A 26838-nucleotide genomic window follows, 5' to 3' on the forward strand; every position below is an offset into this window, starting at 1 on the left:
TTGATCCAAATGTCTAGCATTTTGATGATATCACCTTTGGTATATTTGTTTTTGGAATCATAGGATGGTTCTTCACAAAATAATTTTTCGTGACCTCAGCAAAGAAATTATAATTTGTGTAGAAAAAGTTCTGTTTATGAGACAATGTATTCAATATTTGAATTGAGCATAGAGAATAGAAGTGCAATGCATACACAATCATGTTTTAATATTATAAACTATTTTCTCTGGGGCTTGTCTGTAATGACAACATGTAATCTTGGAGGTAAGACAGGTGTTAAGCAGCTCCAAAGCGAAATTATACTCTGCATCAAATTAAGAAATACAACAAAACAGTATAATAACAGCAATTTTTATTAAAATGTCAATATCATCCACAAAAATAAAAGGACTAGCCATCAGTTTCTCATATGATTTAAGAGGTAGAAAAATCTAGTTCTGAAACATTTGTCATTTATAATTCAACATTAAAAATTTCAAAAGTAACAAGAACTGTAGATTGATTAACATTCTTTGAATATCAAAGCTCTTTTTTAGTTACTTTGATAGAAACAATAGATAAAACCACTGGAAAAATAAAATTTCCTTCATCTCTAAGTATGAAAATTGATATCTACCAACATAAATGAATCCAGCACAAAATGTGGCTACCAAAATAATATAATGTCAAACAATTTATCTTGTGCTAAAAATTCTGATTTGATTTTTTTATAAAAATTTTATTTCAGCAAAATAAGGTGTAAAACATGCCACACAGGAGTGGAAGTACATGCATTATAACACAATATAATAGTGATAGTTTACATAGTAACATTATTCAAGCTTAATGCTTCAGTCATAATTATTAGTTAATCAATGTTGATTAACCTACATATTATTTTATGAAACTCAATTTACAAAACTTCTGTTAAAGCTAATCTACTTCGGTGTGTACTTGTGGGAAACCCTAACACCCAAAGTTAAAGCTTGTTTGTAAGCATATTAATGAATTCTATATAAGCTATACTGTGAACTAATTTTTCAGTTATGGGATAGTCATACTAATGTTCACCTTTTTCAAGGGTAATGATAACCCACATATTTAAATGTTCAACGAAGTTCACTTTTTCTAAGGGCTCTTCAATGACTTTGGGAAATCAATGATAAATGGGTGATCCCTGTCCCATATAATTTGGTAGTGATAAAAACTATTAATCTTAAAGTAGGTTGAAACATAGTTAATATTCTAATGCAATTTGTATGTAACAATTTTTTTCATTGGCTAAAAGTTGCCGTCAAATCCACAGTTGACCAGGCGTAACTAAGGAGGGTCAACCATTTTGAAATGATTGAATCAACAAATGTTCGATTACTACTATATAATCCAAAATAAAACAACACCTACCACCAATTCGCCGTTTTAAAGTTATTTTATCTGAATTTGAAGCGTACAGGTAACGTAATAGAATAACCTCCAATTTTGATTTGACAGTCGCAAATCTCTGTTTTACTGTCTCGGCTACGCGTCGCCAGTAAAACTACATTTGCGACCGTCAAATCTACAATTGACGGTGGCAACTCTTCAACTACAGTACTGTTATTCCTTAATTAGCTAACCATTAAACCTATTTTATCTTACCTCCTATACATTTCTAGGAATATGATTGGTTAAGAGCATCCTCGCGGTAACCATATCTCATCTAAATATCGAATTAACTGACCCCATATATACCGTATTAGGTCACTAGCACACTATGTTACTAATAGTACACGCATATATATGCTGCAACTAAGATAAGTACTGTACCCTTTGACAATACTGTATAAAAAGCTGACATTCATTTTAAATACTGCAACAATAAACACAGATTTGTCTATCATAAAAATACAAAATATTATTTACTTCCCTATAGAATAATATTACCCTGCTTGTCTCAGACTGCTTTGATATCTTAATCAAGTTGTAAAAATTGTAAAATATTATGCCATTTGAGTGTTGAATAACATCTAACATGATTCGCATTTCAAAGATTATTTTTATTTTTGAAATGACTTCAAATGCCTGAATATTTCACACAGTGCACATCATTGCCGTCTATAAACTGGTGAAGACTTTTATAACATTTCAAGCATACAAGGAGATTTTTTATACAATAAACAAAAAGTTTGAAAAGGAAAGGAGTCAACTATAAGACAAAACTTCTTTGAGATCAAAACATACCTTTTCCATTACCTTTTATAGAACTCAACTTTGGATCACCATCATTTACCTTCAACAGGTAAATCTCCTCACAACAATGTCAAAATGATTTTTAACAATAAAAACAATCTTTTTTTAATATATAACATTCTGGGATCACCAGATTAAAATAAACAATAAAAATTTACACCATGAAAAATTGTACAAATGATTATGACAGAAATCACAAAATACAATAACAATTTTTTTTCCAAAATTTTTCTTGTCAATAAAGATGGGAGAACTATATTAATACCTCATAAAACTCAGGTAAAACATTAAACAAGGACTGCTTCAAAATCAAATAAATCACAGAGTAAATCCAGATCAGTACTGTTAATATAATAATATTTTCAAGGGGGTTTATATTGCATATTTTGCAATTAACTAAACATGTGAAAATAACACCCCTACATCAATTTGATCTGAATTTGCCCCCAAAAAATCAGAATATAATTTTGATTATTAATAACAAAGTACAAAGAAATTATTGATAAATGAGATTCACAAGACTTAAAAAAGAAACCGGGATCAGAGACATTTTTGGCAGAAAGCATTTGGATTTCTGGTAACTGGAATGAAGTAAGCATAAGAAATGATCAATGTTCTTTGGTATTTGCAGCATAGACTTCATTTAACTGTTGTGTGACTCTTATAAATGTTGTCCTACGACTGAGTTCCTTCAACTTTCCAGCACCAACATAGGTACATGTAGATCTGATACCTCCAAGTACATCTTGTATAGTCATCTCCACATCCCCTCTGTATTCTATCTGAACAGTCTTACCTTCAGAAGCCCTAAAAATAAAGAAATAGAATCATTGTTCAAAATGTTGTAGGCAACTGAATATTCCCATGCCTGTTATTAATTATATTTTTCTTATTTAAATTTTAATAAATGTCATAGTGAGGTACTCAAACTTTAGTGTGGACGGACAAAAAATCTTGTCTGTATGATTTGTTGTTGCATACATCTGAAGTTAACTAATGACAATCATTCTCTATATGTAAGTCAAGATGATTTAAAGTTAATGGTGACCTTTGTGTCACAAACCAGAATGCTCTGTACTAGACTAATAATCAGAATCAGATATGTAATGAGTTACTTAACATGATAATGGTCAGCAGTAAGATCTGTCACCCAACTCCTACAAATTATTCTGACTCCAAGGTAACAAGTCTGCTCTTCCTTCTTATTTGAGTCACCCGGCTTACATTTGAACCATTGACATCCCGCAAGTATGCCACAACATCATTCCTCTATGATTTAAAGTTTCTTAGATTTAGACCAAACAAACGTTAAAATGAATGACCAACATAAACCTTTATCCTACAGACAAATTTGTTAGGCAAAAAATAAATTTGATTTGATTTTCTGTGTTTTAACACCACTTTTAAGAAAAAATATGAACAAATCTTATTTACTCAGCTTTGACTTGTAGTATTTTGCCATGTTTCAGAAATTTGCCTATATAAATGCAATAAGTGTCTATACCTATATTCAGCTACACCTCCAGCATGTTTTTTCATTGCTGTAGCAGAACTCATTCCATAAAACAGCTTAAACTTCTTCCCATTCTGTTCTATCATCTCTCCACCAGACTCAGTATGGCCTGCCAGCATTCCTCCTAACATTACATAGTCAGCTCCAGCTCCGAATGCCTTGGCTACATCACCTGGACAGGTACATCCTCCATCCTGTAAAATTATTCAGTCCAGTTAACAAAGTTCAAATTTAGATAAAAGTCATATCAAGCTCTCTGCTGCATAGACTTAATTCATTAGTAATGCAAATCAACATCCCAGAAAGATCAATGGTATATGGAAGTAAAGGGTTATTATCATGTTAAAGACTTTCCCCTTTTTTTTCTTTTTTACCAGTTCTTTATGATGTTCGGTCATAAGCTGACTTACTGTGCAATTGGGTACAAACTCACTGATCATGCCTTAAAATTGTCTATATACCTTTTTTATATTTTGATGTCAAATACACCTGACCTCACCTTCCTTTACATCCAGTAATGTAACTTAAAGCCCATCAACAACATATAATGTGCCACAGAGCCATATGCTATTTTTAGATAGACTGTGACATGTGTTCCACCATACCACAAAGTGAAAGTTGATTAATACATTATTAGAGGACATGTTATTGGAGACCATGATCTATACCCCGTCAAGCCACCATTGCTTTATTAATACATACTGGTATAATATGTCCTCTTAGACCATGATCTATACCCCACCCAGTTACCATTGGTTTATAATTTAATTTTGGATGTAACGTGACTTCTGATTGGCTGATGTTGTTTTGTTTATCAGCTCAAAGACATAATTTAGACACGAAACCTTGACGTCATCCAACGTTTTTTCATGGTTTATTCCGGTTTAAAATGGAATTTAGAATTAAATTATAAGAAATGACAGTAATATTTTTCTGTCTATTCGAAATAACATAAAAATGTGGTGCACACTTTAAAGTAGCAGGTTATTCAGTGTGCACCACATTTTTGTTTTTATTTCTTCATAGACAGAAGAAATATTGCAGTCATTCCTTAAATAAATACATACTGATATGATATGTCCTCCTAGACCATGAGCAGCATCAGCACATTCTATCACGGCACTTAACTGTGGGTACCCAACACCAGTCTTCTTCCTTGTCGTACACACACTACCCGGACCAATGCCAACCTTGATTATATCAGCACCAGACAGAATTAATTCTTCAACCATCTCACCAGTTACTACATTTCCTGCCTGAAATCAAATTGAACTGACAATTATATCTCATGTAACATTCCTGCCATGGGCATTACTGGTGAACCAATATTTTATAAACACGCACTGGTTCCTGGAAATTTGAGCCTGAAAAAACATGTACTTCTCATCAAATAAACAGACAATCCAATTTCATACAAATTTTCATCATTCAAAAAAAAATTCAAACAAGGGTTCAACAGGGATCCCAGGCCCTTTTGCTTTTATTACACCTAAAAATTACTCAGATAAATTACATATTTTGAAAGTAATAGCTATGCATATAAGAACCATAAGGTTGAAATGTGATCTCTTTTCATATATATTCTTCTTGACTGGGCCCAAATTAGTGGATCCTTAACTAATTAACTATTTTTTAATTCATTTCTTGCCAATAAAATTTGTTTATCTACCATAATAGTTGATGTATAATTTATGGCATTTACTGATCCCTAACCTTTTTTAAATTGATTTCTGTCCAATCAAATCAGTCTATTTAGGCCAAAATAAAAAGATTGTATGTTTGCCCAAACGCGACCGACCCAAAATAAACCCGCCGACTCAAATTCTTTTTTTGACGTTTTTTGGAAGAATTTTTTTTTTTCGGATTTATATTGGGTCCGCTCCGTCATTGTACAAAACTTAATGTTTGCCGTCTTTGCGTTTGAAAGTAACTGTGAATAAGATTAAAAGAAAGCGTATAAGAGACACAGTTAATCGATATTCGATGTTCTCTGTTTTTATCTTCTGATTTAACGAACGTAAAGAAGAAAATCATGTGAAGTGGCACAGTTTTTTTACGCTGTAGTTGTTTGTACTACCAAACCCTTAGCTATATGCTCAATGTTAATTTCATTGTGTTATCGAATATCTGATAAGAATATTCAGGTAGATTTGTTCAAAACCATACAGTGCAATCGAATATTTTCAATGTTATTCTGACAGGAAATGGATCCGGAAGTTGCGAATTTACAATCTTGCAAGAAGATTTTGTTTTTACTGAATAAAAAGGAATTATTTCTTGATAAATTGTTGTCTTTAATTATAATCTTCCTTTATCATGTAAATTAGATGCCCTTTTATTCAAATAGTTCAAATTTACAAGTCTCATTAGACAGTCAGTACGTTGCAGTTTGGGAGAATTTGATAAAACTATAATTGCTCACAGAATCAGAAATATAATCTTAACTGAATGTAACTCCTTCTGAATAATTTATTGCAATATAAATATAAATCCCTTTTGACAAGAGAAATCTGACTTTTGTCAGAAATATTTTTCACATGTGCAAAAGTAAAAACATTGTTATGGACGCCATATTGGATTTTTATACAATTTGTGAGGAAGCCTCTAGAACCATGACCTAAAAATAAAGTCTTCAGAAAACGTTAACTTTATGCAATTATATTTTATCAATAATGATTATTTTCAAAAATTTAAACTTGATTATTTAAAGAAATAAAATTATAACAAATACGTTTTTAGTTTGGAGATTCTACAGAACATGTTTTGATCTATTTATAGCCAAATTAGTTTACCTGTGTGATAATGTAAAATATAATTTTTTTTTCAAAACATAAAAAAGACACAAACTAAGGATGGTAGATAATAATTCATATAAATATTTTAGGACATTTAATCTATTTTAATAGAAATAGGATTTAAAAACTGCAAACAAATTTAATCATTACAAAATCAGCTGATATTTTTTTTTACACAAACATCGTGTTGATGGAACTGTTGAAAATCACTTCACAAATCCAACAGCCCTTTCACACAGTTAGCAAGTGTCAGGGTTATAAACATCTCAGGATACAAATCATATAGTAAACTAATTTATTTATAGAGGTTTTAAATTCATGGCTTTTGGCTGTCTCTACAAAGGTTTGACAGAGAATAAAAAGATATACTGTTTTAAGATCTTTTAATATTTTCATGCAAATTCGGATAAAAAAAAAAAAGAATTTGCCTACCTACCTACCCACACCCAGTCATCATGGGTCGGGTTTGGGCAAACTGAAATATTTTTAATTGTGGCCTTACCATTATAGTATGAGTAGGGAATTCTTTCCTGACATCCCTAACAAACTGTACAAAATGTTCAGAGTAACCATTAGCAACATCTACACAAATGTATTTTATTCCTGGGACAGCTTCAATGATTTGTTTTAGTTTCTCCAAGTCAGCTTTTCCTGTCCCCGTACTCGCTGCTACATACTGAAAAATAAACAAGACAAGTTTACCAGCTGTTAACAGAGGACATATTTAACGGCACTTATGGTACATGTATGTATGTCAGTTTTTCTTTAACTGTAGAATAAAAAAAAATTAAAAAAAAGTGCAAACATTATCTTGAGAGCTTTGTACAGTAACTTCTAAGATTTTAATGAATATTGTTTTTGATTATTTGTGTGTCTGGTTGTTTGTGTCTGATTGTTATTTGTGTATCTGGTTGATTATTTGTGTGTCTGGTTGATGTCTTATTGACATACATTATATTTTATATTAAAAGAACAATTCCTTTGTATTAAATATAAAACTCAAATAAAAGGATTTTAGAACTACAAGTTTATCCATTTAATATGGTGGAATGAAAATTTTTATTCAAGTGACCATGTAATATTTGTCATTATGCCTTTAATCAATCTTAGTTTATAGCTTTTTACTCCTTTTTATGTCAGCACAACTGTGTACCAAGGAATATAACAGCTGTTTGTAACATTTTCCATCAATTGAAATGTAAAGTACTGTGGATTCATTATTATTCGTTGATACCAACTTTCACAGATTTCGTGGGGACAGGTTTTAAAACCACGAAATTAAATGTCCAACACATTAAAATTTTTCTTTAGGCTTGTATGCAGACCTAGGCAAAACCACATAATTAAATACCCACGAACATTCAAGTTAATCCACATTATGTTCTTGTTTCTTCCAGGCTTTTGTTGTATTTTGGTTGTTTTTTTAATGTTGTATGCTATCCCTTTTTGCTATTGTTTTAGAATTAAGTATATTGTGATTACATGATATTCATTTCCGTTTGACATGAATTGTTCAAACTAGAAACTGTCATGACACCATTATATGAACATACCTTAAGTACATCTGGATTTTTTACTGCAAATTCTTTCCAGGCTTCTATAGAGTAATGTTTATGTATACATGTAAACACACAAAACTGTAAAAAAAAAAAAGAAAAATAGAATTATCCATTTAATATCCTATAATTTAATTTAAAATTTCAACCTTGTTCCCAGCGTTATATTTTTGTGTTTTTCTTGTCTTCCCAAAAGATCCTTAGAGAATATTTGCACAATTTTATCTAAATTGCAAAAATAGCAGAAATAAAACTTTCACAAAAGTTGCCACTTTTAAGTAACCCTAGCACATGTTATTGTGCCTGCCGAAGTCCATTCCAGTGGTTGTCTTTATCAATAGCTTTACATTCGTGTAGACACTTGTCTATTGTTGAAGACTGTATATTGAACTCTAGTTTTTGTGTTGTTTGAATGAGTGTTGTATTATCAATATAACTTCCTCTTCCCCACCCTACCTGGTCTATAAAAATCTTGTCTGATCATACATGTAGACACCAGTTTCTCTAATGATTTCAATTTTTAGTTTTCCCATACTCTCCCATGAAAATATCATTAATATATCCTTTTATAATCTGAAAATTGAGCATGCTTCTGTCCTGTTCTTTCTTAAACCTTTTTTAAATTTTCTGAATTGTAGTTATATATTCATTCATTTCTTATTTCGTTTTCATGATTAAATAAATACAAAATCTATTTAACTTGTTTAAGTTGATGAATCAGGACGGTTAAATTTTGTCAACATCAACAGCAAATCTCGTGAGGGATATAACAACAACTAAACTTACACTTCCAAGAGTTTTTGCCATTTCAAATGTGCCTACTGTATCCATGTTAGCGGCCATAACTGGTATCCCAGTATATTCTTGTTTGGAATTTCTAAAGTTATATGACCGCATGAGGTCAACCTGAAAGATAAAAACGAGTGTTAACTACATGTACCTTCTCAGAAATAAGTCTGATTTTTCCACATCTTTGGTGCATAATACGATTATCATATTTCAAAAATCTCCCTGTGACATTGTTATCAGAATATTGCAATAATTCTTTCTGATAGGAAAATCTATTAAACAGTTATGGTTAGGGTCTAACTTTAGAACTTTACTATCCCCCCCCACCCCCCCAAAAAAAAAGTTGGCATAGAAAAGGATGAATCTTGATAATATATTATATTTATAGTTAGTTACTATATGTGAATATAATGATGTGGAGACCATATACATGTTAATATCTTCACTCCATGGAAATTAATGTGAATGCTGAATTATGTGAAAAAAAAGTCTGTTGGATCTATTAAATGATAAGACTTATGGGTTCAAGATTTAAACAAATTGTATGGTGTTTTAACAAGTATGTCAACTCATTGTTCTATTTAATATCTATGTACAAGTATGTCAATGCATTGCTCTATTTAATATCTATTGAACATGAATTCTACAGTGTTAAAAATCATTAAATCTTCTGACTACATTATTAATGCATGTTTGGCTTTTACTGTTTTTAGGTACATTTGTATTTAAATATGTAAACGTTATTTGAACAAAAGTCTATGTTAAATTGATGCATGCATGACTTTATTAAGATGGAACATAGTGATTAACTTCCAGTAGAATGTGCCACATTGCCATATATGAAAACTCACTTTTGTATAAATTTCATCTTGAACTAAAGGTATACATTTAATCTGTACAGTTATTTAAGTTTGCCAGACCATGGAAGAAGTAAGACATAGGAAGATGTGGTATGAGTGCCAATGAGACAACTCTCCATCCAAGTCACAATTTGTAAAAGTAATTAAACCATTATAGTATCTAGTTATTTACTTCCATGGTTGGACTAAGTTTCTGCAAAATCCCATAGAACATAAAAGATGTTGCTTCATAAGAATTCTGATAAGAAAACAATGAAACGGTAAGATGCATTTTGATTTTTCAAATGCATTCTGTCTGTCAAAGAAACATCAAAGTGATATACAATGTGCATCATCACCATTAGAGATTGGGTATCAATGAAATTCTCTCCATTTTTTTTTTACATGAAACACATGAATATATGTCTATACATTGTATAAATATTGGTTTTAAACTTTTTAACTGTTTTCAGATTTTGCAAACTTCACTCAAAATAAATTCTTCAGTCATTGCATGTTGATGAGAATAACTATACACCAATATTAAAGATTTGTGCAAAATAAAACAAGCAATGCACTATATTCATATTACCAACTTTTGAAGTTTACTATTATCAGTTATTTTGTTGTTTATAGAAATTATGAAACGGTTTATTTTCAGCAATATTGTATCAATTGTATGTTTGATTTGACTTTTCACAGATGCTCTTCTTGACTGAGTACCAGGATGTCCTACCACTAAGTTGGTAACCTGTCAGAAAAATTCCTAGTCCAGCCTGCCTCAAAATAGTTAATATGACAAAAGTCTATTAGATCCAATGTAGGTTGCAGGCAAAGAAGACAGGTCACAACTTGCTGTCAGTAACCGATGAAGAACATGCTTTTAATATAAAATACATTTTCCTATCAGGGCTGTTTTTTAGTCTTTTTAAAAAATTAATTAGTGTCAAATACTTCTCTAAAAAAATTTGACTGGGTCATAATTGCTATCTTAAATTATCAGCATACCCAAACAAGGATCCGGAAATTTTTTCACCTAATTTCGGTCATTTTCATATAACTTAAAAGTTGGTGCCCCTTTTCAAAAACAGATTGTCAAAATCTCATGACTGCATTAGTATGCTCCTACTCGAAGAATCAACGAACTTGTTTAACTGTTGCATCGCGTTTACTTCATGATTTATCCTACCATTTTCCTAAAATCGATCAAGAGCAATTAAGGGAAGGCAACAGTTTAAGAATAAAATGATTTTAATGACTCAAAATCGTAATTTTCTCAGTCATCGCTTACGTTTCTTTCGATTCTGAAGTCGAAATTCAAACCGGATGTAATGCGACAATACTAAAACGAACAATTCCGGACTTATTCCCGGGATTAGTTTTGTTTATAAATCAAATTCACAGGAAAAACATCGGTTTTTTTTAATATTTTACCTTTAATAGTGTAAGAATATTAATGAAAATAGTTGCACTTGCTTAATTTAGCAAGAAATCATTTTAAATTTACGATTTAGTGTCAAATCTGCGGAAGAGAATTTTAGGCATGCGTATCATAGTAAACAAAGCACGTGTGTTAGTAGTGAAAAAAACTTTTTTCTGCGTAAATTAAACCAAGTTTTAATTTAATTTTAAATCATAATTGACAATTGTCTTAGCTGAAAAGTAATTAAATAATGAAGACAGTTGGTATTGAATTTTAATTTCTTTATAATATTAGTCCGGAGCTTGTGATTAATAGCCAGGTGTGAATTAAAAACACAGGTAAAAAGATTAGCGATCATTAGCCAATAGCTCCCCGAGGCACTAATATAGCATTAAGAAGGGCCCTCAGGATTATAACACTTTACTGGAGTGGCAGTTTAATTACATAAAATCGATAACAAAACAAAATATGTTTAAAATGGCGATCTGAAACTCAATCTCAACGAAATGACTGAAATTATTTCTGTTGAAAAATAAATGATTTAGGACTTTTGAGTTTCCAAATCGGTCATGTCTGGCATATATGACCGTTTCCGGACCCTTGTACCCAAATCTATTGTAAGTATTGACAATATTCTTACATTGTAAGAAACTATAAAACTTATTTAATTGAGCTTTAGAAAAAGGAGGCTTTTCTACTGTTTAATAGAGTACAACTTCTACAGTTTATCTTCTACTTATTGTATGAATATTGTATTTATCCTGCTGCAATTTACCTACACCGGTACATGTATATATGTTACAGGGAATTTGTGAAATCACTGAAATTTCAGGGAATTTGGAAAATCACTGAACTGATTAGTGATTTTATAAAATCCCTGATTTTGCCTAGTGATTTTACAAAATCCCTGAAATAATAAAGATCTTTTTTACAGATTCAATGATTAAATTCAGGGGATTTGTAAAATAAATTCATTCATTTTATTAAGAATTTCTGTGAAAAAAAAGACTACAACATTAACATTCGATAAGTTAGAGGTTAATCTAGCCTTTATTTTATATATAAAAAGCAAATAAGTATTATTAATTTGCTGCCTTCAAAAAAACATTTATATTCACAAAATAATAATATAAAAAGACAACAGAAAATTAGGTAAGAATACTTTGTTTTGTACTTGCATGTTTATGAATAGGTTCTAACCAAGCAAAAATAAAAAAAAGTTTTACCTACTTTGGTCAGATATCAGAGATACATGCATTGTATCACAAAGTGATAAACATTTTGATAAGTTTCTAAACTTTCTCAACTCTTTTAATTCAAATAAAGTAAATATTTTGTTTATAAATTCAATGTGAAGATTTGAAAAAATCGTTAAAATTCATCAGATGAAGATGTTTTTAAAATGTTATGTATGTCTTGAAGGCATGGACAGCATAGTTAAGAAAATTCACATATCAATAGCTTATAGTGGTAGGGACAAAATGGTATTAAAAGTACGCAAATAGAAAGTGTGCAAATGTTTCATACAAAGCTTTAGAACTTTACAAGGAACTTTGAGAAGAATGTCATCTAAAAAACGTAGAGCTGCTACAGCTAAGTATTGTCGTTAAGTCTTTAATAAGCAAAGAGATCAATTTTCCGAGGACATGTTCAGACATGCATCAAAAAGCAGGGCAATTATGTAACAGTAGATGTCACCCAAACTTGCCATGCAAAAATAAGCAAATTCACAGTGGTCTAAATATCAGTTTATATTGCCTTTTAGTCATTATCATTATACACTAGTGTTTATTAAACAAATATATTTCCAAATCATTAGTGATTATTGGTCTATTTTTATATTAGGAAAAACACATTTCTAATAGCATGTTATACTTTATTGTAATCAGGGATTTTACAAAATCCCTAGCTCTATTTTCAGTGATTTTGTGAAATCCCTAACAATTTCAGGGATTTAACAAAACCACTAAAGCTGTTAGTGATTTTATAAAATCACTGATTAGTCCAGTGATTTTACAAAATCCCTGATTTTACAAATTCACTGTAACATATACATGTATCTAACAAGATTTAGCAGATCTCCTACATCAAGACTTAGCACAGCAAATACCTATACCAGTACATGTATATATACATGTAAGCTAACAAGATTTAGCAGATCTCCTACATCAAGACTTAGCACAGCAAATCTCAAACAATAGACAACTTTCAAGTTTGATGCATTTCAATCAAAATCTTTGGTTTTAGTGAATGTCACTCGTGCGTTTAGGTGCATCGTGACTTCCATTTCAATGTTGAGTGAGTGGTTGAAAAACTATAAAGCTATATTGCACGAATTATTCGGCAAATTAAATTCTCATAATTGACAATCTGTACCGCTGTCATTAGGGAATTGTGATTAAGTACCTCCTGAACAAACTTTATTCCTAGTTTATCCTGCAAAATGACGATCACTAAGACGCTTGATGAACACTTATAGAGCAGGGATACAGGCAGTCCTCTATCTGGTAAATGACATCACAAAGGCACGTATAATTGAGAAGTTTTTTTCCGGTGACGGATGAACTCGAAAGTGGTCTATTACAAGTACATTATATGTTATGTGTCTACAGTACAACAAAAGACTCCATGCAATGGTGGTTGAAAGTGGTATATCTTCCTTATGCCCTAATTCAAAAGATCAATATCCCCATAATAAAAACAAAAGATTGTTTAATGGAATATAATTAACTTAATATGCATTGTATACATTTTGTACCTATTCATTTTGCCATAATTCGGTTTTTTTTTTAAATTTTTGTAAGAAAAAACAATGAATTTACAAATGAAACATTACATCTTCTATATTAGTTAATTTTTTATTGACATGGACATGATGGAGGACAGTGAAAAATGGCAGCCACAAAAATGGTTGATAATGCAGGAGCACACGGCACAACAAACAACATACCGTATAAGATGTTGTTGAAGAACTTGCTGTAGCATAACTAACTCGGTTCTGTAATAATTTTAAAATTGTCAAATTTGGCAGTTGCTAACTGTCTTTATTCTTTACTCAAAACCACCCTTTCTTACATGTTTTCTCAATGAAAAGGTGTTTATTATCGCCAAAAGATCTAATTCAATGTGTAATTAAATCATCAAAATTATGAAAGTCTAAAATTACAAAATCTGTATTTCACACATCTTTCATGGTTTTATGACCTCTTTTTGACATATATGCATACTCTAATTTTCATTTTAAAACATAAAATTCATTCAAATTTTTCTTGAAAAAAAAAAAGTTCAAACAGGCAAAACACAGAATGTAAAACCTCTAAAAGTGGTGTACTAGCTATTCTCATCCAACAGAAATCACATCAAACGAAATAGCTTCAATATTCAATCTCCATATATATATATATATATATAGATTCTTACATTGATACCAGTGGATTATTGGATTTATCCAATCGAGATAGTTAAATTATCAATTTTAAAGTCCGAGCCTCGGGGCATGAGTAACTATGTAAGAATCTGTTTCTCTAATGATTAAAAATTCATTTTATTTTTTTGTTAACCGAAAATCCCCTTCGAGTGCCTTTCACATTGCACGAAGTTGTCAATTTTATTAACACCTGTTAGCATATTTTGATTCATTCAGTTAGCTAAAAAGGTCATGACCCTTAAAATCATCAAATGATCTTTTGAGATCACCGACAACCACGCGTTGATTAAATTTTTTTATACAATGGGTTCAGAAATGGATAAATTTCCATAGAATTAGAGAAACATGTATATCAGCAGCATTTTTTCAACATAACGCCATGTTGAAATTGTAATAAGCACCTGACTAGTTATTGATATTGACTCTTGTATAATCAAGAAAAGTAACACAAAAAAATCACCAAGACAAGTATTTATATCAACTTTAAAATTGTGTAAACCAAAAGGATTGCAAATGATTCATTTTTGTCTTATTTTTTTTTTTTTTTTTTTTTTTTATGTTTCTTTCCTCAAATAAATTTAAAATGAAATTAAATACCAATTGTTCAAAGAACAATTGAAGGTCTTTCCACAAGTAAAGATCTATTTTATTATCAAAATATTAAAAATCAACCTAAAATGTCAGTTCCTATGGCTTTAAATATTATGTATAAATATGAATTTAAAGCAAAGGTCAAAATCTAGAACGTGCAAATTACCTATGACCTTGACCTTTGACCTTGACCTAATTTTAATTTTTTTTGGACCAAGGATCTCAAATCAAAAGACCCTAGGTCTCTACCACTTATGGTTTACCAGTTAGAAATGCAAATCACTTATATCAAATACATAAGGGGGAATAACTCTCATATGGAGTCTCCGGATAGCTTCGGTCAAAACTAAACTCCTAATCCTGAAGATGTGAAGAGCAATTTGGTAAAATAAATTTGTCGTAATCTTATACGGTTGCGAAGGAGTAGTGGCCACAAGAAAAGCAGTGTTTGGGGAGATAACTCTTACAAGGGAAAGTATTAAGTTACACGGTTGTCAGTTTAAAAGCGTATAAACTACACGATATCATATTCTAAATATCTAAGCGACATCTTTTGAAACAACAAAATTACGCAAGAAAAAAATTAGGCGGAAGAAAAAAAAAAAAGAAAGGTGGAAAGACCTAATTAACTCTAATTAAAGAATGTAAACAAGTATGGTTTATAAAGTTACCAAACGATTTGCGAGAATGGCAGTTTGAACTTATGAACAAACTTTACTCTATCATTCTACTATAATGCCAACTGGAAGGCCTCTGACAGACTGAGTGAGTGTTAAATCATTGTTATTGATAGCCAATGACAAACAGGTTGAAGTTAAATGATCCAGTATTACATGTACATGAATTACCAACATATTGTGATTGTCCACATGTCCAATAGGAATACCTCTTAATCAATCAATAGAGTTTACAAACCACCTCACATTGTAGCGTTAGTCATGAAAAGGATTATGACCATGCCAGGGCTTTAAAGCCAGCCATGGTCGCTTAACACACCCATCATGATTATCTGTGAGAGCATTTTTAGTTGGCATCTCTCTTTAACTATTTATTTTGCTTGAATTCAAAGAAATAGTACAACAGGTGGTTTAATTAACTCAAAGTGCACTTTAGATATTTTCTACTTATTAATATATAGTGATCTATGGTATCTGTAATCAAATAGACATAAAATATTTAAATATTCTATATTTTTGCTTCAACCAAATGATGTATACCATATTAAAAAGTCTGGAATTTCTAGTCTAGAATTTCAACACTTTGTTTTGGGGGATTGGTAATGTTTCAACTCACTATGCCCATACAAAAATAAAAATTGTCTTAATAAAACAAAAGGCTACATGTGATGTTGCTCCCCTAAGAATTGAAACAGGAAGATATGAAAATATTGTTTTAGAAAATAGAGTGTGCCATATATGTGACAATTTTATTGAAGATGAAGTGCATGTTTCTCTTTATGACGATTTTAGAAACCATTTATATTATGTTGCTGAAACTTTTAATGATAATTTTAATACTTTAGATGATAATCAAAAGTTAGTGTTTTTATTCTCAGATGTAAATATGATACGTGTGTGTGCCAAAACCTGTCATTTGATTTTAAAAAGACGTAGAAATTTTATATATTGTAAACATGCGTGTAGCTATGTTTACGTAAAAACGCCCGGGCGTAGACTTGAATTTGGTAAAAATTCAAAAAATCATCTAAATAAAATTAAAAGAATTGGTTAACATTACATCAACCTTCAATGGCTTGTAATTTTGAATAAAAGTGACGAAAACTACTATCATATTTTATATCTGTTCATTTTCTGTCAAAGTCTAAATCTACCATGATTTTTATACTTTTAAAGTAATTTATTATGTGCTAAGATTCGATTTGTGGTTTGCATATATTTGTTGAGCCATGACAATTATGTCGCGAAACGAAACTTTTCGATCCCAAAAATTTGTCGGCGATGCTAATGTTATAACTTTGTACATGTAAATTCAGTATGTGGATAAAGTTTGAAGATATCAATAACTTTGTCCAACCTTCGTAAAATTTTACGGTAGCTGGACAAAAACTGTTTATGGCCAAAGGAGTATTCTGAGCATAATGACCGGCGACATTATATATGATGAGTTTTCCCATATTTTATGGATAAAAAGAATTTCTTTTTGCATTTACAGTCTTAGGCTACAATTTTACATATCAACTACTTTGTTAAACTTTCGTGAAGATTTTTTTTTCGTTCATTTTTCAGTTTTATACTGTTAGACGGACTTATCTTTATGCAATTTAAATCAGAAATTTTGTCACGTTTGTTTCAAGCGACATTGATGATCATGGATCTTTTGTAGAGGAAACAGGCGTCTGGCACAAAAACAACATTTCAAACATGGTATCTATGATGAGTTGATTTACATTGATAAATTTAAATACCTCCATATTTTGTCATGAAACTTGTCCAGAAATTAGTATTCCAGACCAAGAAAAAATATCTATTGAAAATATATGTTTAAATCCTGTAATTGACTGACAAATGAATATACTTTCCGCGGGAAGAAATACCAGGCAAAAACTAGTCTAGGGTTCTATAAAAGTTGCACCTAAACAACTCAGAAAATTTAATTATTTCATGTTCATTTATGAAATTTACACATAACAAGAATGTGTCCAAAGTACACAGATGCCCTACTCTCACTATCCTTTTACAAGGGAAAGTATTAAGTTACACGGTTGTCAGTTTAAAAGCGTATAAACTACACGATATCATATTCCAAATATCTAAGCGACATCTTTTGAAACAACAAAATTACGCAAGTAAAAAACAAGAGTGCACACGCTGAAATGTCTCGCCTTCTTTATTAATCATTGATATTATGTTGATAGTCCTAAGTATAAAGCTTTATTACAACTGTCACATAAACTAAACATTAACCAAGATAACTAAATAAAGACCGATGAACCATGAGAATGAGGTCAAGGTCAGATGAACCATGCCAGGCAGACATATACAGCTAACAATGCTTCCATACAACAATTATAGTTGACCTATTACTTATAGTTTAAGAAAAATAGACCAAAACACAAAAACTTAACACTGATCAATGAACCGTGTAAGGAGGTCAAGGTCAAATAAAACCTGCGCCACTGACATTTAGATCATAAAATATTTCTATACACCAAATATAGTTGACCTATGGCTTATAGTATTAGATAAAGAGACCAAAACTCAAAAACTTAACTTTGACCACTGAACCATGAAAATGAGGTCAAGGTCAGATGACCTTTGCCCGCTAGACATGTACACCTTACAATCATTCCATACAACAAATATAGTAGACCTATTGCATAAAGTATGAGAAAAACAGACCAAAACACAAAAACTTAACTATAACCACTGAACCATGAAAATGAGGTCAAGGTCAGATGACACCTGCCAGTTGGACATGTACACCTTACAGTCCTTCCATACACCGAATATACTAGCCCTATTGCTTATAGTATCTGAGATATGGACTTGACCACCAAAACTTAACCTTGTTCACTGATCCATGAAATGAGGTCGAGGTCAAGTGAAAACTGTCTGACAGGCATGAGGACCTTGCAAGGTACGCACATACCAAATATAATTATCTTATTACTTATAATAAGAGAGAATTCAACATTACAAAAAATCTGAACTTTTTTTTCAAGTGGTCACTGAACCAAGAAAATGAGGTCAAGGACATTGGACATGTGACTGACGGAAACTTCGTAACATGAGGCATCTATATACAAAGTATGAAGCATCCAGGTCTTGCACCTTCTAAAATATAAAGCTTTTAAGAAGTTAGCTAACGCCGCCGCCGTAGCCGCCGCCGGATCACTATCCCTATGTCGAGCTTTCTGCAACAAAAGTTGCAGGCTCGACAAAAAAATAAAGGTGGAAAGACCTAATTAACTCTAATTAAAGAATGTAAACAAGTATGGTTTATAAAGTTATCAAATGATTTGCGAGAATGGCAGTTTGAACTTATGAACAAACTTTACTCTATCATTCTACTATAATGCCAACTGGAAGGCCTCTGACAGACTGAGTGAGTGTTAAATCATTGTTATTGATAGCCAATGACAAACAGGTTGAAGTTAAATGATCCAGTATTACATGTACATGAATTACCAACATATTGTGATTGTCCACATGTCCAATAGGAATACCTCTTAATCAATCAATAGAGTTTACAAACCACCTCACATTGTAGCGTTAGTCATGAAAAGGATTATGACCATGCCAGGGCTTTAAAGCCAGCCATGGTCGCTTAACACACCCATCATGATTATCTGTGAGAGCATTTTTAGTTGGCATCTCTCTTTAACTATTTATTTTGCTTGAATTCAAAGAAATAGTACAACAGGTGGTTTAATTAACTCAAAGTGCACTTTAGATATTTTCTACTTATTAATATATAGTGATCTATGGTATCTGTAATCAAATAGACATAAAATATTTAAATATTCTATATTTTTGCTTCAACCAAATGATGTATACCATATTAAAAAGTCTGGAATTTCTAGTCATGAAACTTGTCCAGAAATTAGTATTCCAGACCAAGAAAAAATATCTATTGAAAATATATGTTTAAATCCTGTAATTGACTGACAAATGAATATACTTTCCGCGGGAAGAAATACCAGGCAAAAACTAGTCTAGGGTTCTATAAAAGTTGCACCTAAACAACTCAGAAAATTAATTATTTCATGTTCATTTATGAAATTTACACAACAAGAATGTGTCCAAAGTACACAGATGCCCCACTCTCACTATCCTTTTTCATGTTCCATGGACCGTGAAATTGGGTAATAATCTAATTTGGCATTAAAATTAGAAAGATTATACTATAAAGAACATATACATGTACTAAGTTTCAAGTTGATTGGACTTCAATTTCATCAAAAACTACCTTGACCAAAAACTAACCTGAAACTCCTATTTTCATTTTCCATGTTCAGTGGATGGTAAAATTGGGGTCAAAAGTCTAATTTGGCTTTAAAATAAGAAAGATCATATCATAAGCAACAAGTGTACTAAGTTTCAAGTTGATTGGACTTCAGCTTCATCAAAAACTACCTAACCAAAAACTTTAACCTGGAAGGACGCACAGACGAACGAACGGTGAACGGACGGACGAACAATCGAACGAACGCATGAACGGAGCACAGACCAGAAAACATAATGCCCCTCTACTATCGTAGGTGGGGCAAAAAAATGTGGTTTTGTTTATCGAATGCTTTACCCAATGACTTTATTAAATCATATTTTAAAGTAACTGGTTTGGACGTTTACTCCACAGCCAAAATAAACATAATGAATAGATTAAACATAAAAAGTCAACCATTTTGAATATAAAGAATGTTTCCGGGTAGACTTCTTGTACTTTAATTACCTGCCATATTTTCACAACAACACTGACTGTTTGAAAAAAAATTGATGATTATACAAAATTTAAGCGAAAAAAATGATAAAATCATGCACAGAAGACTAAGTTTATGATGTTTGTATGCATTGGTTCAAGAATTGGAATAACATTATTTTTCACCAGTCACTCGTTTATTATGACTTTAAAGATTAATCTAATTGGCATCATTTATTGTTTCTTATTGTTAATCTTATCTCCTGGTGTTGACATGGCAACTCTAGATATGTTATATAATGCATGCAATCAGTAGTCCATTATTAACATGAATAGTAATTATAACTTGTGATGTAATATACAGAAATGAACAGACAGAACACAATGCTTTAATTATTGACACAATTACATCAATTACAATCATATAAAGTACATTCATGACATTAGTACATTTTAAACTTGTTATACACATTATCCTTAAAACTCTCTAACATCCTGAACATGTCCACTTGTACTTTGTCTATTCATACATTTTGTAGAGCTTAACTACCAAAATTTGATGCTTGCAATGTACACAGCACTTTATTTTAGCAGTATAATTGAATGAACCCCATCAAATGAAATATACTGAATTAATATCAGAATTCATGATATTAAAACAAATATTTCAAAATAATATGTAGTCCTAAAATTGAAACATGTATATCAGAAGTAAATCTGAGACAATTAATAAGAAAATGTCCCAAGTTAATTTCACAAAATGTTTAGATAATGGCACAGCAATACCATAAAAAATGGTTGTTATTATCACCTACATGTAGAATGTGTTGTAAGGTAAATCTCCTACTGTCAAGTTTGACCCTTATTCTAGTTTTATATCATTTCTATGTGCAATTTCAAGCATAAAAGAGTTGCAATGATTTTAAATTAATATGCACCAGAAAAATGTGTCACTTTTTACAGTTGTGCATTTGTTAAGGTATTCATGGTATTGTAAGGATAATAAAATTGCACCAACATCATGAACATGTATCTTAACAGTTTTATCCACATTTATACATTTATTTAAGAAACAGACTAAAAGTCATAATTGGGTACTGTGTGAAATAAGAAAGGTGACTATGACACTACGTTATCAGGTTATGGACCTTCAGAAGAAAGATTATCCACATTGCATTTACTCAAATAGCCTTGCCAGACGTCATAATTATTTGGACTAGAAAAGAGTATACTGCAGATAGTTTATTTCCTTTGTAAACTCTTGTGCAAATAGTTATCAAAGGTACCAGGATTATAATTTAATATGCCAGAGGCGTGTTTCATCTACATAAGAGTATGATAAGACTCATCAATGACGCTCAGATCAAAATAGTTATAAAGCCTAAATCTTGTGCAAAAATGACCTTCAAAATATATAGTTCTTTTATAGAGCCTAATCAGATATTTTGTATGCAACTGTTTGATAAAGTTAAGAATTAACATAATTACTATTTGCACTGTAAAGACATAATTAAAACAAAGTATGTCAATATATACATAACTTTTTACTCATTCAAAATGCTCATTTGATATGCATATTTTTTTTTATTTACCTCAGACCTTGATTTGAGAGTACTTCTCTTTGGACGAACCAATACATCTTTAAAGTCCAATTTAATGTCGTTATCGATCCTAGGCATGTTTGTTGCTTGTAAGGAATATGTGTAACAAGATATTTCTCCTGGTCAAATGTTGATTTGATGCCAAATTTTGAGCGGTTTCTTCACGCAAGATTCTCCACGCCTCCACAACTTAGTTTTTTTTTCTGGGTAATGCTATTACGGGGAAGCAATATTTTAACAAATATTTTTTAGAAAGATCTGATATTCGAAACTTTAATTAAATAACAAATTTCCATAAAATTATCTTTCATAAATTGATATTCAATGCATAAATATGCAATTTTATAACTTTATATGTTTGCTGTAAGAAAAAATAATTATAAAAAATATATATCGTATCCACACCGAAAGCTGCCCTGACTATTATATATGACATTTCCGGGCTAAATATTGAACTGTTCCAGATGAGGTCAAACCGTGTTTAATAATTTTAAAGTTATTTAATATCGCATATATGGTCTGTAGGTAAGTTTATTTTAAATTTAATATATATATTCTGACTATATTTGTTTCCTCTATCAGGTTCGTTCGCGCCCAATACACTTTCGCACCTCGCACGTTCGCACCCAAGGTCCGTTCGCGACTTTCCAGTTGAATAAATAGAAAACCAAGATTGTTGTTTTTAATTGATTTGATGTAAATACTGCATGTTTTTAGCTAGGTATGGGTAAAAACATTGAAGATTTTTTTTAAATGAAAAACACGAAAGGTTTTATTAAACAGCTTATAGGCCCCTTTGATCTGAAACAATGAAACAAAAAATCATAGCAATGCACTAACCAAAACATGATTTATTCAACACAAAAAAATATGTTGTCATAGTCACTCTTTATTTTGAAACTTAGCAATACACTGAACCAAAACAAGATTAAGATTTATTCAACAAAAAAAAAACCACGTTGTCTCACTTTAATTTAGGACAATGACAACAAATATACTTATAAGAATACACTTGCCAAAACTTGATTACAAAGTTAATATTAAACACAAAACCAATAAAAATTTGGTGCGAACGTGTAGGGTGCGAAAGTGAAAGGGGGCGAACGTGATAGGGTGCGACCGTGAATGGGCTCCAACGGACCCAGATTCTTTGTTTCCAGCCATTTCATCAGACATCACTGATAAAAAAATGGGTTTTCTTTTACCTTTTTCTGTTTTTTTTTTGTCATGTGAAATACTCACTTCATGACTTATCTGCTTATCCATGGCTTAAACTAAATGATAACTTTAATTCATAAAAATGGATTCTTTGCAAGGTCAAAATGTCTGTCTGACTAGATTAAGTTGAACTACAACTCATTCCATGGATCAGTCATATGCTTTTGACTGATCAACATTCTTTTGAAAGAGTTATGTCCCTTTATAATATTAGATTTATGAAAAATGGTCTGGTAAGCATTCTCACAGGTACAATTTTTGTCAGATTTGTATAAAACTTATACTGCAGGTGAATACCAGCAATATCTTGGACAAGTTCTATAATGGTGGAGGATTGTCTTTTTTTTAAAGAGTTATGACCCTTAGAAATATTAGATTAATATAAAATGGCCTCATTAATAGCACTCATTGATAATTTTTTTGTCAGATTTGTATAAAACTTATACTATAGGTAAATATCAGCAATATCTCGGACATGTTCTATAATTATGATGCTGGTGGACTCTGCAGGATTGTCTTTTTTTAATAGTTATGATCCATGGAAATATTAAATTTTACATGTATACCCGCCCTGGATGGATAAAATATGTGCATGTGCAGCACAAGGGACATTGAAACTCTGTCTTTTATTTAAACATTATATCATATTTTGCCATTTGATTAGGGACTTTCTGTTTTGAATTTACCTCAAAATTCAATATTTTTGTGATTTTACTTTTTATTAAGACAGTAATATCTTGTCTTGGAAGTTCACCATAAATACGTCATGTACTAAGTAATGGTTCTAAAATTAAGGTTAGAAGAGTGATACAGGCTTTATTTTGTCATATATATTGTTGAAACTTGTAAATCATTGCTTTATTTTGTCATATATATTGTTGACACTTGTAAAGCATTGCTTTATTTTGTCATACAGTGTCTACACAATGATAATGTTCCTATTTATTAATTACAACTACATGTAAAAAAAAATCACTTTTATTTTTATATTTTCAGATTTACATATTAACAAATATGCAGGTCCAACGACTGATATCAAATGGTACGAGGGTCTTGTACAAAGTAGCCACCAATTGCAACCAGAATGTTTGCTCTCAATTACAGCCATCTTTGTGTAGAGTTATTCCCCTTACTTGTAGAACCATGGCAACACAAATTCCATTAGATCCAATGTGTAAAAAACCTGTATATCATCCCAAGAAAGGAGACTTAATTTATGCAGGACCAAGTAACACAACTGTGTTTTTATGTAAAGCTGTTTCACTGGGAACATGTGTATTAAGTGCTGCACTTCAGCCATATCTGTATATGATTGGCGATACTATTCCTGTACCATTGTTAGTGGCAGGGATGGGGTCATTAGGATTTTTTATGTTTGGAACAACTGCACTTATGCATTTTGTAACCAAAAGATACATTACATACATATACTTTAACCGCAAAAATAAGACATTTACAGCAGGTCGGTTTACATTCTTTCTAAGAAATAAAGAAATGGAGTACACTACTAAAGATGTTGTGGTTCCAGATGTTGCAGGAATTTTTACAACGTTGAAGATCAAAGGAAAACCGTTTATGGCATTTGATGAACATTTCTTAGACTATGATGTATTTATACATATGCTGGGATATGACAAGCCAATGAAATGGAAGTTCAAATCTGAAATAGAATCAGAAAAGGAAAAAGAATAATAAATGTTTCAAATATTAAAATTGATTTTTTTAAATAGTGGCCTTTTTAGAGATGCTTAAATCATGGTCAATACAAATTAAAAATATTTAAAAGTAATATGATATAAGAGTGCACATGCAAACATGTGTTGCCAGCTTTACTTTTCATTGAATTTATGATGAAGGTTTTACTACAAAGTATCATATTAACTTAACATTACATGTATCAATCATCCATGAAAATGAGGTCAAGGTGAGATGAACTATTACTATGCCAGAAAAATGTACAATGTACCACCTTAAATTCATTCCATATACTAAATATGGTGGTCCTATGCTTATAGTACCTGACCACATAAACTTAACCAATAAACCATGAAAATGGGTCAAGTTCATATTTACCATGCCAAACAGACATGTATATCTTATTATCATTTCATATGCCAAATATAGCTGACCTATTGCTTATACAATGTAGTACAAATGTATCTGATAAACTGACAAAACCAGGAAAATTTAGCACTGACCACTGAACTATGAAAATGAGGTCAATGTCATATGAACCCAGCAAACAGACATGTACAACTAATATCATTCAATACACCTAATAAAGTTTACTGTTTGCAATTGCTTAAATTGTTGTATCTGATAAACTGTCAAAACCAGGAAAACTTAACACTGACCAATGAACCATGAAAAGGAGGTCAAGGTCATATGAAACCTGTCAGACACGCATTTCAACCATTTAAAACACACCAAAAATAGGGGCCTTGTTATTTATAGTATCATGGAAATAGTACAAACCACAAAATCTCAAGTGTCCAATGAACCTTGAAAATTAAATCTGCCAGTTGGATATGTACAATCTTTCAAGACATCAAATATAGATTCCTTATTGATTATAGTATCTGAGAAATAGACCTAACCACACAAACTTGAAATTGTCCACTGAACCAGAACTATGAAAATGAGGTTAAGGTTAGATGACATTCTATAAACCAAATATAGTTGACCTATTGTTTATAGTATCTGAGATAAGGACTTGACACCATAAACTTAATTTTGGTCATGGATCCATAAAATTAGGTCAAGGTCAAGTTAACCTATTCTGATGGACATGTAGACTGCCCCTCTAAATATTTCTCATACGAGCTCCTTTTATGACTAAAACTGCTACTTTTACTATAAAGTTCGTAAAAATATGCACTACTATATTTTGTGCAAAGGTCAAAACATAGGGTTGTGCAGCATACTTTCAACATTTATATGCCTTCAACTTCCAAGAGTTTGAACTTATACAAAAATTCTGAACTAGCCCTCTTTTTACTTTGAGTCTGAAAATTCAATTTGCCAGTTTTTACACAGGTAAAATTCGTAAGTTGTGTCTATGAGATGTCATTACTTGCAGATCATATCTGGGGACCAGTAGGTAATCAAAACAATCATGAATGTCTAAGAATATTACACATTTCTCCAAAAGAGGTGTGATTGCAATTGGTTTGTGAATAAATTGTATTTACAAAGTGCATCATAATCTACAAAATTGTAAAGAAGCCATATACCAAATATAGTTATCCTATTACGCATAGTAAGTAAGTATTTCACATCTTTTTTAAATCAGTCCCATAACCATTTAAATGAGGTCAAGGACTGGAAATTTGACAGAAGGAAAGAACATAACATAAGGTACCTACATACAAGAAATGAAGCATCCAGGTCTTTTTCCTTCTAAATCATAAACTTTATACAAATAGATTTTGATGTTTCTGCTGCTGGATTGTAATATCTGTCTTGCAGGCTATACACAAAATAGAAATTATGTTTTGT

General features: G+C 31.2%; 1 protein-coding gene and 1 long non-coding RNA gene across 3 annotated transcripts; one reads left to right on the forward strand and one right to left on the reverse strand.

Moving 5' to 3' along the window:
• Positions 1 to 334: 334 nt before the first annotated feature.
• LOC143078954 (GMP reductase 2-like) lies at positions 335 to 22339 on the reverse strand. Of its 2 annotated transcripts, XM_076254032.1 has the most exons (8): positions 22114 to 22339; positions 14075 to 14122; positions 8860 to 8979; positions 8071 to 8154; positions 7020 to 7193; positions 4790 to 4978; positions 3714 to 3916; positions 335 to 3016 (listed from the first exon to the last, which is right to left on the reverse strand). In XM_076254032.1, the coding sequence occupies exons 1-8, from the start codon at positions 22198 to 22200 to the stop codon at positions 2818 to 2820; spliced, it is 1104 nt and encodes a 367-aa protein (XP_076110147.1). In that variant the 5' UTR covers positions 22201 to 22339; the 3' UTR covers positions 335 to 2817. The 2 variants fall into 2 exon arrangements, with proteins under 2 accessions (XP_076110147.1, XP_076110148.1); XM_076254033.1 differs by lacking the exon at positions 14075 to 14122 and having other exon boundaries at positions 22114 to 22338.
• A 116-nt stretch (positions 22340 to 22455) lies between these two features.
• On the forward strand, positions 22456 to 25055 carry LOC143078955 (uncharacterized). The gene is made up of 2 exons (XR_012979311.1): positions 22456 to 22647; positions 24337 to 25055. It is a non-coding gene; the product is annotated as an uncharacterized LOC143078955 (long non-coding RNA).
• Positions 25056 to 26838: the final 1783 nt, after the last annotated feature.

The sequence above is a fragment of the Mytilus galloprovincialis genome, chromosome 6 (genome assembly GCF_965363235.1).
Source record: "Mytilus galloprovincialis chromosome 6, xbMytGall1.hap1.1, whole genome shotgun sequence".
NCBI lineage: Eukaryota > Metazoa > Mollusca > Bivalvia > Mytilida > Mytilidae > Mytilus > Mytilus galloprovincialis.